Source organism: Protomyctophum bolini (genome assembly GCF_963924005.1).
Source record: "Protomyctophum bolini genome assembly, chromosome: 3".
NCBI classification, from domain to species: domain Eukaryota; kingdom Metazoa; phylum Chordata; class Actinopteri; order Myctophiformes; family Myctophidae; genus Protomyctophum; species Protomyctophum bolini.
This window is the reverse complement of record NC_137864.1, coordinates 23,175,127-23,187,460: the sequence shown is the minus strand read 5'-3', so window position 1 is coordinate 23,187,460 and position 12,334 is coordinate 23,175,127. Positions and strand designations below refer to the sequence as shown.

At 44.4% G+C, this 12,334-nt stretch overlaps 1 protein-coding gene across 1 annotated transcript; it reads left to right on the top strand.

Annotated features, from left to right (window-relative positions):
• Window positions 1-554: 554 nt before the first annotated feature.
• Window positions 555-2,764, top strand: npy2r (neuropeptide Y receptor Y2; the record flags this gene model as incomplete). Its single annotated transcript, XM_080758958.1, has 3 exons — window positions 555-769; window positions 1,455-1,827; window positions 2,246-2,764. 3 exons carry the CDS (start codon window positions 555-557, stop codon window positions 2,762-2,764), a joined length of 1,107 nt encoding a protein of 368 aa, XP_080615084.1.
• Between the last annotated feature and the right edge of the window lie 9,570 nt (window positions 2,765-12,334).

Here is a 12,334-nt window from a genome sequence, read left to right as displayed (position 1 = left end):
CAAAGTTTGTTGACGGTAACTAAAAGCTGGATGTAGAGCGCCCCTCAAAAGAAATTGAACAGTGGTTCTCAATGTGGGGTGCAGGGACTTCCAGGGGTCCATGGGGGGGTTCCAAGATGAGTTAATAGCAAAATCAGTATTAACACTTTATGTTTCATTCAGCAACTATCCAAAAGCCTGTCTAGCCTATACAAGCTCACAACACGAGTGAGCTTGTAACATTTATTTTAAACAAATCTCTTATTGTGGTCCCTGCATGGCATGGTGTTAAGATGGGGGTCTTTGACCAAATACATATCAATTCAATTTGGAGGTCCTTGACATGAAAATGTTTGAGAGCCACTGCTATAGGCCACCACTGCTTGACATGTCCCCCTCCTTTTCGTTTTTACAGACAGTGAGACCAAGGGCCGATTCATGAATACTCCTATTTTAGAGGTGGTTCGGCTCTGTAGAAACTACAATGTGACGTCATTCTCGGGGACCCTTCCCGAACCGCCTTTTTTCCAGCACTAAATAAGAGTATGAATCGGCCCTTATGGGGACCGTCCCCGATGGAAACGCCAAGTCAGCTGTTGAACGTGACTGAAATGGAGGATCCTACTTTGGATTCCTACAACTGCTGCTCACCCATAATCCCATCTGGCATTCTGGAATTAGAGGACAGCACTAAACTGGCCGGGGTTCAAGCCATCCTGATTCTGTCGTACAGCACAATAATACTGTTCGGCGTCACGGGAAATTCTCTGGTGATCTATGTGGTGTACAGGTAATAAATTATGTATGATTGGACGCCACTCACAATCCTTCACTGTATAGCGCTTTCGGCTTTCCCATCTTGTCCGTCCATTCCGTTCCATCCCAAACACTAGCCCTAATGTCTGATTGTCTGTGATCTTATACATGCATTTAATGTGTTACAAAGATAGGCTACATCCATTGATCGGTCACCCCACTGACGGGTAGCAGCGGGACATGCGTGGCGGCATAAATCTGCTCAAAGACTTTGAGTCAGATAGTTTTATATCCATTTGAAAGTTCTGGCAGAAAATGTGTGTCAATATCTCCACTTTTCCACAAGCTTCACACGGACATTCTCTCAATCCGGGCGACGGGCCCGGTATGATCGCTGGACTGAATTTACCAAAACATCCTCTGATCACCACAAACTTAATCACAAATTGACCAGGGAAGCAATTGACAGGTGGTCTGATTAATTACCCCGCACCAATCGCAACGATGGACCCTGGACTCCATGCACTTTCAAAGCCACTTTGAAAACCACTAGCATATTTCGACCAATCCTCAAAGACCACCCACCCCACAACAATATATACACTGTATTTAGTATTACTAGAACTGTGCCCGCCCGTCTGTGTCACTTTTGTGCCCATATATGGAGATCTCTGTATCCGTCTGTTCTGCCTGTCTGAATCATCCTTTTTCGTGTACAGGTTTAAAACCTTGCGGACGGTCACCAACTACTTCATCGTGAACCTGGCCGTGGCCGACCTGCTGGTGAACACGCTGTGCCTGCCCTTCACGCTGGTCTACACACTCTATGGCGAGTGGAAGTTCGGCGAGACGCTGTGCTTCCTGCTGCCGTGTGCCCAGGGCCTGGCGGTGCATGTGTCCACCATCACGCTCAACATCATTGCACTGGATCGTCACCGGAGTATCGTCTACCACCTCGAGACCAAGATGTCCAAGGACATGTGTGCGGCGGTCATCGCCGTCACCTGGGCCGTGAGCGCCCTCCTGGCCAGCCCGCTCGCCATCTTCCGGGAGTACGCCACCATCGACCTCTCGCCAGAGGAGTCCATTCAGGTGCTGGGAGAAGTACTCACAAAAGTATCGGCATCAAAATATACTTAAAAGTACCAAAATAAAAGTACCCATACTTGACAGGGAGGGGCTGATATGATAGTGTGGCGTCACTATATTACCGTTTATTTCATTGGCCCATTTGACTGTCAAGGGTTCAGCCTCCAGGAAGAAACCCTAAATACAAAGTTAATACACCATTGCACATAAAAACGACTCCAGGGTGTCTAATAAAGTACTGTCACCTCATAGACACATACAAAATACAAAAATGGTGGCACTCCATCTATAAAAATGTATAAAACAACTTTTGAAAATAGCTGATCGACAAGCGTCGCATCACGAGCTTCGAGCTGTGCGATTGTACAACTGCCATTTAATTTATTTATTTACTTTTAACACAAATCTTCCTTCGCGGCAGGTGTGCACGGAGCAGTGGCCGGGGAGCAGCCGGGACGGCACCATCTACAGCATCTCCATGCTGCTGCTGCAGTACGGCTTGCCGCTGGCCATCAATTGTGTGGCCTACGTGCGTATCTGGAGCAAACTGCGGAACCACGTGAGCCCCGTGGCAGCGGGCCACCACGACCGCCAACGCCGCAAGGCCAAGACCACCAAGATGCTAGTGACGGTGGTGGTGGTGTTCGCCGTCAGCTGGCTGCCGTTCCACGCCTTCCAGCTGGCGGTGGACATCGACCACAGCGTGCTGGACATGAAGGACTTCAAGCTGCTCTTCACGGCATTCCACGTGGTGGCCATGTGCTCCACGTTCGTCAACCCCATCCTGTACGGCTGGATGAACAACAACTACCGCACGGCCTTTCTGTCCGTGTGTGATTGCAAGTGCAAGCGGCCCTTATTCTTTGGCCGGAGGCGTGGCATGGACAGCCGGCCCACGCCAAGTGTCAGGACCATCGCCTTTACGGATTCTACTGTCTAGATTATAGACTGTAAAAGATATGGATGAAGGGAGCACCATTGGTTTCTACAGACCCGTCTTTTTTTGGGCGAATTAGAAATCCGGCATCTTTGGACCTACAGTCCCGAAAAGAAAATGACTGCTATTGGCTGCAACCACAGCGAGGGCGGGACTTCACTCGGGAGAACCAGTAGAAGCCATAGGAGCATGCGACTTTATCATTAATCTTAAAGTTAATGGGACCATAATTTACTAAACAAATATAATGATAATTTACAAAAGACATCAAGTGTTTATGAAAATGAAAAACCTTGTTCACTTGAATTTAAGCATGTAAGGCATGCAGAGATTCTTTGCCGACGATTAATCATTTGTGAGAAATGTATAAACTGCATTCGGTTTTGTACAGACATTACGGCCACACATGAACATTAATAGATATCGATTTTTGTTTGTATGGCTTAGTCTATGAACAATCACTTTAAGACTGTGTTAAAGCAGTATTTGTGAAGGCTGTAATTTCTGTAATTTTTATCCCTGTTGGTCTCAAAGTGGGTCCAGGGACCCTCAGGGGGTCTGGGGGGGGGTCCTCAGCAAAATGTGATAATACATCACAATCATTTTAAGCACTTCATCCATTGGCTATTCAAAAATAGCCAAGCTAATTTCGTGCCACACTGCAAGCTTGTAAGCCTATATATATATATATATAAACACAACTCTTTTCTGGGGGTCCCTGGCACAAAACCTTTACAGGTGGTGGGTCTGCAGTGAAATATATATCAATGTGGGGGTCCTTGACATGAAAGAGTTTGAGAACCAATGGTCTATTCTATGGAACCTCACCAGCACACAGACACCTGTGTTTACTAAATAAACACATGAACCGTACTGTAGCATACCTATACTGGGGTGACATTTGGCAATACAGCGTATTATACAGCGAGCAGATCTGTTAGGGCTGTGCCCAAAATGTAAAATGTGTCCTTGAGCAAGACGCCGAGCCCTTAATTGCTCCCGATGAGCAGGTTGGTGCCTTGCATGGTTTCCTGTGCCTTAGGTGTAGGAATGTGTGTGTGTGTGTGTGTGTGTGAACACGCTATTAGTCCAAACGGATCCCCATAACAGTGTATTTGGTGTAACGAGAAAAAAGGAGCTAACAGAGTATACAGACCCCCTGAGAGACACCAGTCGTTAAAGAATTTGTGGTTAACGGTTCTTTATAAAACCTTAACATAAATGTCTCTTTAAAAAACATTGGTCAGAAATGTTCTTTCTGGAACCTGGCACCTTCATTGTTCTGTGACTGTGTGGATTGATTAAAGTGGAAGAGCTACAGATAGGCTACATACTGTAGGCTTTAGAATTGTTTCTGCTCTATACATGACAGTTATTCAAAATAATCAAAAAGTGACTGTTGCTGCTGCAGATGTGAGGCGTTCCTGACTCCCAGATGCTCGCTTTGTGATTGTTTACAGCCAGCCTTCCAATCACTGTTAGAGCTAGCCTACAGTATAGCCTTGCTGTCGAGTAACCATGCATGTACAAAACCGTTACTTTACAGGAAATAGGGGTGGGGGGTGGGGAGGGGGGGGACCTGCGTTAAAATGGGTCCAATGATGTTATTATTTAAGTTTTTACTTTAAAAAAGGTTTTTACTGGTTTTTCAGTGGTTCAATCTATAAGCTCACAATGCATCGCGACATGCGAGATTGTAAACCGGCTTTTTAAATGAAAACCGGGACAGTCATTTTACATTTTTATGTTGGCTATTCAAAAATAGCAGATCTACAAGCTTGTACATCTGCTTTGAATATTTTTGAATAATCTTGAAAGTGTTTGAACTACTGATTTAGAAGGCATTTGTAGAATTGGCCTCATGGGTCTCATTGGGTTAAAAACTATTTAATTATCGAAAAAAGTGACATTAAAATTGAAATATGGACATAAAAGGTTTCTGCCCGACAGCAACAATATGTACGTAGTATGTTCCCATGAGAATTGCTCCGATGTTCAGTCTATTGAATGGCACTTCCTGTTGCAGACGCACAGTACCTTACGGTATAGCTTTGTGTGCGTGCGACAGGGTGGGGAAACTGCTTCACGGTTTGCATCCTGAGTCAAATCTATCATTGTTTTTTAATAGCCTACTTAAAAGCCCTATTTTATACGTCTTATACTCATGTGTGACGGACTGACGGTGTTGCGCAGAGAAAATAGACGACCTAAGGTCGCAATCCGTTTTCATTGCAACATGTGAGCTTGAAATATCGCCTATTTTACGTAGGGTGTAATTAATATTATTTTGTGTTAAATACTGAGAAATCTGATAGTAATCATTGGTCCCCCGTCTACTACCCTTTAGTCAATCTGAGAATCCCATCGTCAAATATTCGGGAAAACAGCGCCTCCCCTGTTGTTTGCAACAGTCTGTCTTGAGAGACTACCCTTTAGTAAACAGAAAACACATTTTCAGGTCAGGCCAATTTTATCCAATCAGGATAAACTGATCCTGCATCCTGTACGGATGCAGGAAGTGCAATTGAAAGTCTTTCTGCACAAAATGTGCAGAAAGAATTGTCAAACACCATCAAATTGAAGCTGATAAATGGCGTTCTCTCTCCTATTGAATGGAACTGTGCTGTTGCTTGCAGAGTACTTTTAAGTTTGTGTTCATATCCATATGGTTCATCATTAGGAGAGTCGTTACATCAAACTATAATTGTTTTACATAATTGTATAACTGTCGAAGGTTACTGACCAGCCGACCGGCTGTCACAAAGTGTGCCCATGGGACAGCTCTCATTAAGTGAACAATAGATTAAAACCTAATTACGTTTCTACGGTGTATTCTGTTTAGAGTCTAGACACATAGACTTTCTCACACGTCATGGACCTTTTTTGAGTGTGCAGCAGGGCGGGTCCATCAACGTTCTATTATGAACTTGCATGTGGGGTTATAGTATCCATTAGGGCTGGGTTATATGACTACAAATCAATATCATGATTAATTAAAACTTTGACTTTATTACGATTGTAGTGGAGTGGGATGTATCGCGAGAGTTGAGGTGTGAGATGGGGAAGCAGGAAGTAGAGAGAGGAGGACCGGTAGAAAGCCGGGAGCTGTAAGATGGACTGAAACCAACCTGTTGATTTAATAAAGTAACTATCTTCAAAGAACTATATCTTCATTGACCGACACTACATTGGCGACGAGGATAAAAAGGAATTATGGCGTCCGCTTATGTTCAGCTATCGCCGCCGCCTCCGTTGAACTTGGAAGCATCGGATCTGTACACAGAATACAAGTTATGGAAGGACTCGTACACTATCTTTGAAATAGCCAGCGGCTGCGGCAATGATGGAGCTGATGATGCCGTCAGGAGAGCTACACTACTACATTGCATTGGAGCACCGACTCAGAGGATCTTTGCCAACCTCCCGGGACCCAAAGGTACATATACTGAAGCAGTTGCTGCTCTTGACAGATATTTCACGCCACGGCGGAACGTGGTGTTGGAACGACACAAGTTTAGGCAGCGAGCTCAAGGCACGGAGGAGCCTATTGATGCCTTTGTTAACTCATTGAGGGAATTGGCGAAGTCATGTGAATTTGGAACACTGGAAAATGACATGCTGAGGGATCAAATCGTGGAAAAGTGTGCAATGAAGAGGCTAAGGGACAAATTATTGCAGGAGGAAGATTTAACTATGGACAGAGCTCTTAATGTTGCTAGACTGTTTGAAGCAGCACATGCAGAGTCCAGAGTGTTCGCTGAAGACAGTGGGAGTGGCAGAGCTCGCGACAGTGTTAATTTCACCAGGAACGCACGTCACACTGCTCCCGCCCGCACAGAGAAAGCAAGAAACAGAGGCACGGATGAAGAACAGGGCAACAGCGACACCGTGTGTTTCAGGTGCGGCTTAACAACTCACACAGCAGATGATTGTGGAGCTAAAACGGCGAAATGCATGTACTGCAAGAAAATCGGACATTATGCTCGTGTTTGTAGAAAGAAAATGAACGCACAAAAAGAACAAAACCATGACAGGAAATATAAACCAGTGAGAGCAGTGGAGGACCCCTCAGACTCAGATTCAGATGAGTTTGTGCATGCAATAGATCCACAAGGAAAAGAAACCATAAGAATTAATGGGCAAAAGATAAAAATGGTCATAGATACAGGTAGTGGGAAAAATCTCATGGGGGAATGCCTGTATAATACAGTATTTTCGTCAAAAGTGGAATTGACACAGACCATGAAGAGGTTCTATCCATATGGCCAGAAGACCCCATTAAATTGTTTGGGTTACTTTAAAGCACAACTGGTATGGCAAGACAGTGTCATTACAGACAAGATTTATGTAATTGAAGGAAATGTGGAAACACTGATGGGCAGAAAATCTTGCTTTGCATTAAACATATTGACACCTGGGGGACAGGTGAATGTAAATGCAGTGGAGACAGACATATGCAGCCAATTGGCACAGGAGTACAAGTCACTCTTTAAAGGGCTGGGACAGATTACTGGCTACAGTCACAGGGTAACTGTTGATGAGAAAGTCCCACCCGTAGCACAGGGTTTGAGGAGAGTCCCGTACCCAATGATAGAAGCTGTGAACCAGGAACTAGACAAAATGCTGGAGGACGGTATCATAGAAGAGGTGAATGAAGGGTCTGAGTGGATTTCTAACATTCTAATTGTACCAAAGAAAGACACAAAAGAAGTGAGACTATGTGTAGATCTCAGAGAAGTAAACAAAGCTGTAATTCGAGAGAGACACCCAGTGCCAACTGTAGACAGTATACTGCAAGCAGTGCAGGGAGCAAAAATATTTGCTAAACTGGATGCTAGAAAAGGATTCTGGCAAGTGGAATTAGCACCAGAGTCAAGACACTTGACTACTTTCATAACCCACAGAGGGTGCTACCGTTTCAGGAAGGTTCCCTTTGGGCTGTCAAGTGCACCTGAAGCATACCAGAAGGCTATGGACTCAATGCTGACAGGATTGCCAGGTGTTGTGTGCTACATGGATGATGTGACAATACATGCTGAAAACGGAAAAGAACTGGAACAGAGACTGAGACAAGTGCTACAGAGATGCAAAGACAGGGGTCTCACCCTCAATAGAGAGAAATGTGTTTTTGGATTACGCCAGATTGAGATGCTGGGACATGTGATCTCAGCAGAAGGCATAAAACCAGACCCCCAGAAAATAGAGGCTGTCTGTAATGCACCGAGACCTGAAAATGTGCAGCTGTTGCGCTCGTTCTTAGGCACATGTGGTTTTCTGATGAAATTTATTCCAGACTATGCCAATATATCAGAACCACTCAGGAGACTGACACGGAAGAGTCAAGAGTGGGAGTGGACATCAGAAACTGAGAAGTCATTCAAAGACATGAAAAGAGCACTGGTGAGTGAACCCTGCCTAGCATACTACAAGATCAATGCACCCACTGTGGTCATAAGTGATGCGAGCCCGGTGGGACTGGGCGCAGTCCTGCTGCAAGAACAGGAAGACGGACAGAATAAACCGATCGCTTATGCAAGCCGCTCACTGACTCCTACGGAGAGACGCTATTCCCAGATAGAGCGAGAGGCTCTAGGATGTGTATGGGCTGTCGAACGCTTTAGAACATATCTGTGGGGAGGCATGTTTACACTTCAGACTGATCACAAGCCTCTTATTTACATGTTCAACCCTGAGAAGGCTACACTGTTGCCACCCAGGATTCAGAGACTGGGATTGAGACTACAGCCATATGACTACAAGATTGAACACATTGTTGGAAAGTCTAACGTGGCAGACTCACTGTCAAGACTACCCTTACCAGACACAGAGGAAAACGGGTACGTTGAACCATATGTAGGAAAAGTGCTTTCAGTGACCATGCACGGCTTACAAGCAATGACACTTGAGGACATTAAACACTCCACGACAGAGGATGAAACGCTAAAGCAGCTCATGGCAATAGTGGAGGTGGGAAAATGGCCAGACCCGATTCCACTGGAACTGCAGCCTTATGACAGATGCTCGAGTGAGTTGTCTACATATGACGGACTGATACTGAGGGGGCACAGGATTGTGTTACCAAAACAGAAAGTGAAACAGGCACTGAAAATTGCACATGAAACTCACCAGGGTGTGGTCCGCACCAAGCAGTATCTGAGGAGCAAATTCTACTGGCCTAATATGGACCTAGATGTCGAGAGACTGGTCCGAAACTGCTCTGCTTGTGTGCTAAATCAACCGCTGCATGATGATCAACCCCTTCAACCACTCGAACTGCCCCCCAGACCCTGGACTAAGTTGGGCATCGACATAGTGGGCCCTATAGAGAACAGCCACATATTGACTCTGACAGATTACTACACTTCATTCCCAGAAGCAGTTGTCATAAATGACACATCCTCAGCCACAGTCATTAAGGAGCTGACACATATATTTGCACGTTTTGGATACCCCCTGGAGACCGTCACTGATAATGCCAAGACGTTTGTGGGAAACCTGTTTGAATCTTTCCTTGCTACATGCGGGATCAAGCACATACGTGCATCACCGTACTATCCAAGATCAAATGGGAAAATTGAACGGTTCCACAGATATCTTAAAAAGGCCTTCAGAGCAGCTGAAAGTGAAGGAAAGAAATGGAGGGAGGAACTCCCAAATATCCTTTTAGCATATCGCTCGACGCCCCACAGGGCATCGGGGGAAACACCAGCCATGCTCATGTTTGGACGTGACATTCGCACCAAGCTACCCAACCTGGTGGATGAGGAGGAAAGGTCAAAGGACATTAAAAAACATCACAGAGAATACACAGACAAAATGAAGGACTACGCTGACAGAACAAATAGAGCGAAGGAACACAATTTCAAAGTTGGAGACCTGGTCCATGTCGCCAGTAGAGACAATGGAAAACTGGACACTAGATTCAGAGACGCTCGCTATGTGCTCCTGAGAAACACCTCTGACAATTCATTTGAACTGATAAACACACAGGATGGCTCTAGGGTTACAAGGAATGTTAAACATCTGCGCCATGCTCCTGTGGAAATGGACTTTGATTTCGCTATGCCAGCAGAAGCACAGGCAGGCATTGGAGTACCAGCGGATGAGGAAACCGGAGGTTTGGACATGCAGGACATACCGAACACTGCAGAGTGTTCACCTAAAGTGATATCAGGCTCAGGCAATGACAGAGTTACTAGGGGGGGGCGAGTTATCAGGAAGCCGACCCGATACAGAGACACTTAAGATAAGGGAACAAAGACACTGAATGCATATTGAGAACTGAAAAAAAAAAAGAATATATGTTATTTGGTTTCCATTGATTACAGGTGTTGACAATTAAAAAAAAGAAAAAGAAAAGAAATGTTGACTGTTCAGATTTTGCACTGTTTAATGTGTTTGAAATGTTACATTGTTGTTTGTAAAGACTAAGTCTTTTGGTTGGGTTCTGTAAAGTGTGGGTAACTTTAATTCTAACGAAGAGAGGGATGTAGTGGAGTGGGATGTATCGCGAGAGTTGAGGTGTGAGATGGGGAAGCAGGAAGTAGAGAGAGGAGGACCGGTAGAAAGCCGGGAGCTGTAAGATGGACTGAAACCAACCTGTTGATTTAATAAAGTAACTATCTTCAAAGAACTGTATCTTCATTGACCGACACTACAACGATCATTTCCTAAAAGTTACAATATTTGTTGATATAAAAAGGAAAAAATAAAACAAAAATCACACTTGTGTGAAGTGAGTTCACTGTATTTTTATCGGCCACATGACGTCTTAAAGTCCATAGACTTGGCTGGCAAACGATTTGTCATAACAAGTGCTCTTAACAAACAATATCCATCGCGGGGGGGGGTCCCCAAATTATTAAAAAACAAAACAAAAAAACTGAATAGCTGGAAAATGGAAATGAAGAGTTTACATACAACTTTCCTTAATGATTATATCTGGTTTCAGAATTAATTTATGATATATATTTTCTCTATTATTAAGGTTATTTTTGCAGTCAGTTTGTATTGGGGGTGGGGAGGGGCATTTCCGGGGGTCCCCAGCCAAAAATGTTGAGAACCCCTGCTCTACAAAAACATTGTATATATCCACAAAGTCCATACACTGGTACAGTACGGCACCCAAATAGTCCCACATGCCAATAGTCCCACATGTGTACTAACAGTCCAACAGCCAATTGTCCGACGTACTAAAGAGTCCGACAGCCACGACTGGCCACCTGGATGAGTGGCTACCCAGACAACTGCCCACCTGGATGAGTGGCTACCCAGACAACTGCCCACCTGGATGAGTGGCTACCCAGACAACTGCCCACCTGGATGGCATGGTGCTAGAGCGAGACTGGCTAAATCACTTTATTAAAATGTTCAAAAATAGCTTAACACATAGCACAAAAAAGCAGATCTAAAAATTATGCACAGGACTGCTCTAAAACTCTTTCCTCATCTCTCACCAAATCTGACAAGATGTCTTACTGTAGCCTACACAGTATGTGGAGATCTGATGCTGATTGTGCAACAATATTGCTGCAGTAAACACTTAAGCCTCATCTTTGTCCAACAATGAATAGTGAAAATAGCCAATCTAAAAGCTCACAATGCGTTGCATCCATATTACTCAGCTCAGGATCATCCTGTCTGCTATTGCAGTGGTTACCCAACTCCCCCCCTTGGAGTCCTTCTTGGTTCTTACCTGAGACAAAAGCTGAGATCCATTTCCAACAGCAATTCCCTCAATTTCCACCTTCCAATGTCCTGTTTTCCAGGTAGGGTATAAAGGGGTGACCCTTTTTATTGAAGTTGCAGTTATGATGAACATACCAGTCATAATTCCACTGTGATTCTGTTCTTCTGTGGTTCTCTCTGTCTGCTTCTGGTAAGGTTTGGCTCCCTACTACACCTGTGTTCCACCAGGCAATTACTGCACCTGTGTGTGGCCCATACATACCCAGTGCTGTCTAAAGCCTGCCACCAAGTGTCCAACTACAAAATAACAAATAATCACCATGGCCTTTTTCAAATTAAGTACTGATAGTCTTCATCAATACTTAATTAGAACAGGATGGTGAATGATGATTTTATTAAAGACAGTAAACCCTTTTTGTGTGTCAGTGATGGTGTGTGTGTGTGTGTGTGTGTGTGTGTGTGTGTGTTTCCAGACTGAGCTAATAATCTCACAAATCGCTGGACCATTCAGCAGCACATTTCTTGTGTTTATTTTTCTCCACATATTGTCAGATCTGACCCTCCGGATCATCAGAAACTGAGAGTGTCTCCTCACTCTCCTCCTAACCCGGCTGCTGATAACTGCTTTACTTAGCTAGCTACATTATGACCTGGTGGGGCAATCAAGAACATCAAATTAACTTATTGAAGTTATTGTGGAAAGAAGGGCTGCAAGGACGTGCTACGTTATTACTGATGATGTGCTTCTGAAACCAACGGCGGTTCTGTCAGTGATAAATCCTCTATTGCAGTGGTTCCCACAATTAATTTGAAGGACCCTCGGTTATATTAAACCATGAATACTCTTAACATAACCCTTGCGGTTGTCTGTAACTCTCTGAGTAT